Here is a 4,313-nt window from a genome sequence, read left to right on the forward strand (position 1 = left end):
ATACATCTACATGTATTCGGTAAAGCGTAGGTTTTCAACCATAGAGATATTTCCCTTAGTGGGGCATTAGATTTGCCAAAGGCTATCAAAATATTCCACGAGCTGTATAATTTATGGTATATCTTGTAGTAATCTGATCATATCTTAGGATTTAGGTCGTTGGGTCGTCGAGCGGTATTAAACATTTAATTCCGAATAAAAAAAAACGAAATTCAAAATATATTGAACTATTTATATATCTCTTTACATAAAGCTTATCTTAAATCTTACAGATCATACTACCATGGCAGACGTTGCTGTTGTTCCACCAACTGAAGCCTCTGCTTTACCCCAAGCTGTAGGATTGACAGAACGAGAAGTCAGCAGACAAATATCACGAGATGCTAAATCAGAGAAATATAGTGATAAAAAATCAATGACAAGTGTTACATCATCCAAATCTGTACGACTACCCTCTGAGAAGAAATGGAATAGCAGTCCAGCTAAAAACAACTTGTTTCAAAGACATGATTCTAAGAGCACGCGAACGTCAAGTGCAAAATCCAGAAGAACACTTTCATGTAAAAGCGCAAAACTATCAAGAGTTATGCTGAGTCGTGGTGGTGTAGATTCAGAAACTCAAAATGAACTAATGAAGAATATATTGATTACACAGTTTGATAAATATGCATCGTATGGCGATAATGATGATGATATTGAAAGTAATAGTGATGACGATGATAATGATCACAATGACGTTTTTGGCTTTAACAATAGTCAACATTTTTCTCAAAAAGATGATGATGATGAAGATTATGACACTGATTTAGAAGTTGACATTGATAGTAAGTTGTTTTTCAGACCCTTAGCATAAAACTGAAATATACAATATAGAAGTCTTTTTTCTAAATTATATAGATTATGAGGAATAACGAAGTTTGGCAATCTTTTGTCAGGACAGAGACATGATCTACTCTTTTTCTATTTCTGATTCTCAGTGAACTTCTAACGTCCACAGCATCTTGGAAACTTGAATTAAACCTTTCAGTAAAATTTCCTTTCATCGTCTGTGAGTCTTGTTTTACTAAATTGGTATAAAACGGTCCAAATGATCAGATCTTTGAATATCTTCTATTACCAGCATGGTTAAATGAAGAAAAGGGTGATATTACTGGTGATTATACAGGAGAGAAGAAATATCTATCAACTTGTGAAGTAGCTGGTGTTGTCCCAGCTTCTTATTTTGTTCGTCACATCACAGAGAACGATGTTTGTATGAGATTTCATGGTTTAGGTCCACAAGGTGTCAAAGCCATGTGTGTTCCTTTGAAGGTCTGTGCTTAATGAACTCTTCATTTCAGAATATCAATTGCGCCAACGCATTCTTTATGATCTTGTATAACTTTTTAAACGACAAAATGGTCTAGATATGCAGTTAATCTACTTAAATCAAGTTTGATGTTGTATAATTAAGATCCACCAGGCGACTAGGTCTTATTTCAAGTAATGATAATCGTTGAAGTGGTTCCTTTGTTTATCAGCTTTAACCTGTTAAATTATATCTAGAAACTAAATAATTACTATCGTGGTTGTTGTTATATTGCTAGTCTCGTATTTATTCAACCACGGATAAGAACAAAATTTCATCATCAAAAAGTCTGTTGGAGTAGTGATTCATCGTCTTGTTTTACCATTTTTTTTCTAGACCAACAGTAAAATAGAGAAGTTAGATCTTGAAGGTAACGATATGGAAGAATTAGGTTGTGTTAGTCTATCTGATATGTTAAAAGAAAATATATACATCACAAAACTAGTAAGGTTTTTGACATTTGTACATTTTCAGTCATTCATCTGAAACTATAGGATATAGAATTATAGGGAGGGTTAAAAGGTTAAAAGTTTCAAAAGGTACAAAAGTCATGGGACAAGGTATCGTGTTACACCGGAGCTGTTCATAGTTCTAGTTAACACTGGATACGTTCTTAAATCGATTTGACGCTAAATTAATTTACTCTGTGATATTTTCAGGTTTTATCCAATAACAGAATTGGTAATGATGGTATTATAACATTATGTAAGATATTTAAAAAAAATGATTCTGTACTGTCTTTAGATGTATCAGGTAGGTCACGAGCTATGCATGTTTGCAAGATCACGGTTGCGAGTTACACGTTATGATCCATACACAATGTCTGCATAGGCCGAAGTAGTTGGTCCCTCCTTACTTACTATGCACATACGTATATCTTAACAAAAAATACATTTCATCTCATTACAACATTACGAAACAGAAATGGACGTAAAGTTCGCGTATACTCTTAAAAAGATAAGTGATGTGTGGGACATAATCACTTTCTTCAATTACATGTACCTCCTGGAAATTGAACTATATTATATTGTTATTTCAGGGAATGACCTTACTGATATTTCAGCGTATCACATAACTGAAATGTTGCAGGTAATAGATAATATACAATGCCCTGAGTTCAAAATTTTGTTTTGTTGAGATATAAGAATAAGATTGAAGTGTTACAGACTGGGCTTTTTAAATTATATACACAGAAAGAAATAATTACTTGTATCCATTACGGAATTGTCAATGACACAATATCAAATTCGTGACACATTTTTACATGTTTTCAGAAAAATACCTCACTAAAACACTTGTATCTAAGTCATAATAGTTTTGAAGAGAGGGGTGCTGAGGATTTTTACGAGGCTTTGTCTCAAAATGAAGCCTTAGAGACATTAGATTTAAGTTGGAATAGATTTAGAACTAAAGGTGCAATATGTATAGCTGAAGGTATACAGGTGAGTGATGAATCCTATTTAAAATATCAATCGAAATAAAAAAAATGGGGACATTTGAAAAAGTTATTCTGAAAAGGACATGTATGAGTTATATAATACCAACTGTCAATATTAGATATTTACAACATTTGGATTGTACATATTATTTTTCTGGGGTGTGTTGCCTGTATATAATAGGTATCTTTCTCACATACAAATAGATAGGCACAAATTTAGTGAAATGTGCCAATACAAATGGTCAAAGTCCAAACAAAGTTTCCACATGCCAAAATGTGTTTTCATTTTCAGGAGAATTATGGTTTAAAGTGCATCAATCTGTGTATGAATGGTTTTGGTGCTGATGGTGCCAGTGCTATGGGAAAAGCATTAAAAGTAAACAGGACGTTACAAGATTTAGATTTATGTTTTAATCGTATTCCCGATAGTGGTGTTGAAGATATTGGTATTGGATTACAGACAAATGATGTCCTGAAATCTTTAAAGGTATTGATTAACTTAATACGGATCATAAAATCTGTGAATATAATCGGTAACTTATTATCTTTTTTGATAAATGATTGGAATGAAATGTATGAAATATATATACTTTAATCTGACGTCTGTTTGATAACTGATTATATAATGTATGAATCATAATTATTGTGTATTATATCTCACAATTACGAAAAATGTATCACTAAATCACTAAAATGATATAAAAATTTAATCTGAAGTCTGTTAGATTAATCACATAAATGGTTCAATTGAATTATGAATGTCAACTGTTATATATCAACTATATAAAATAAAATAGAAGGTATGAATTATATTAACCTATTAACTAACTTTTAAATAAATAATATATTCCATCAACTTTCATTGTATGTTTTTCAATTAAATGATGTAAAAGATATGAATAATATTATAAATGTTATAAAATTTATGGAATATAATAACTAAACTCTGACGTCTGTTTGATAATATTAAGTAACATTTATATTTACCTTCATCTGAAGTCAGTTGAATAAAAGACATAAAATGGATGAATTATATGATAAAAGATACGGTACAAAATGTCTGTTAAATCAATGATTATTAAAATGTATGAAATACATAAACTTTAACCCTAACGTCTGTTAAAAAAAAAGAATATAAAATATAAGAATTATATTGACTTTTATCAATTATATCTGTTACAAACATGAAATGAAATGTATGAATCATATTCTATAAATGATATAGAATTTTGGAATTATATTAACATTGACGTCTGTTAAATAAATGTTATAAAATGTATGAATTAAAAACATTACATAAAAAGTAGAATTATGATATTATATTATAATGAGGTAAAATGTATTATTGAAACTTTAACTGACGTCTGTTAAATAAATGATATAAATGTATGAATATTATATTTATTCTGACGTCTGCATAAAACATAATCGTGTGAATCATTTCCTTCTTTTAATTTGAAGTCTGTTGAAAAGAAAATCTGATCTTATCACTCTAAAAAAAAAAGGGGGGGGGGGGGGGGGGGTTAT

At 30.4% G+C, this 4,313-nt stretch overlaps 1 protein-coding gene across 1 annotated transcript in view; it reads left to right on the forward strand.

Moving 5' to 3' along the window:
* Window positions 1-1,176: 1,176 nt before the first annotated feature.
* The window catches only part of LOTGIDRAFT_93017 (hypothetical protein), a gene marked incomplete at both ends in the record, with an annotated part of 12,377 nt that continues 9,240 nt past the window's right edge, over window positions 1,177-4,313 (forward strand). Inside the window, 6 exons of the mRNA XM_009048245.1 lie at window positions 1,177-1,311; window positions 1,685-1,792; window positions 2,008-2,101; window positions 2,388-2,437; window positions 2,623-2,790; window positions 3,079-3,273. Of these exons, the coding sequence (XP_009046493.1) occupies window positions 1,177-1,311; window positions 1,685-1,792; window positions 2,008-2,101; window positions 2,388-2,437; window positions 2,623-2,790; window positions 3,079-3,273 (750 nt within the window). The remainder of the gene's footprint in view (window positions 1,312-1,684; window positions 1,793-2,007; window positions 2,102-2,387; window positions 2,438-2,622; window positions 2,791-3,078; window positions 3,274-4,313) is intronic.

This window comes from Lottia gigantea (assembly GCF_000327385.1).
Source record: "Lottia gigantea unplaced genomic scaffold LOTGIsca_12, whole genome shotgun sequence".
NCBI classification, from domain to species: domain Eukaryota; kingdom Metazoa; phylum Mollusca; class Gastropoda; family Lottiidae; genus Lottia; species Lottia gigantea.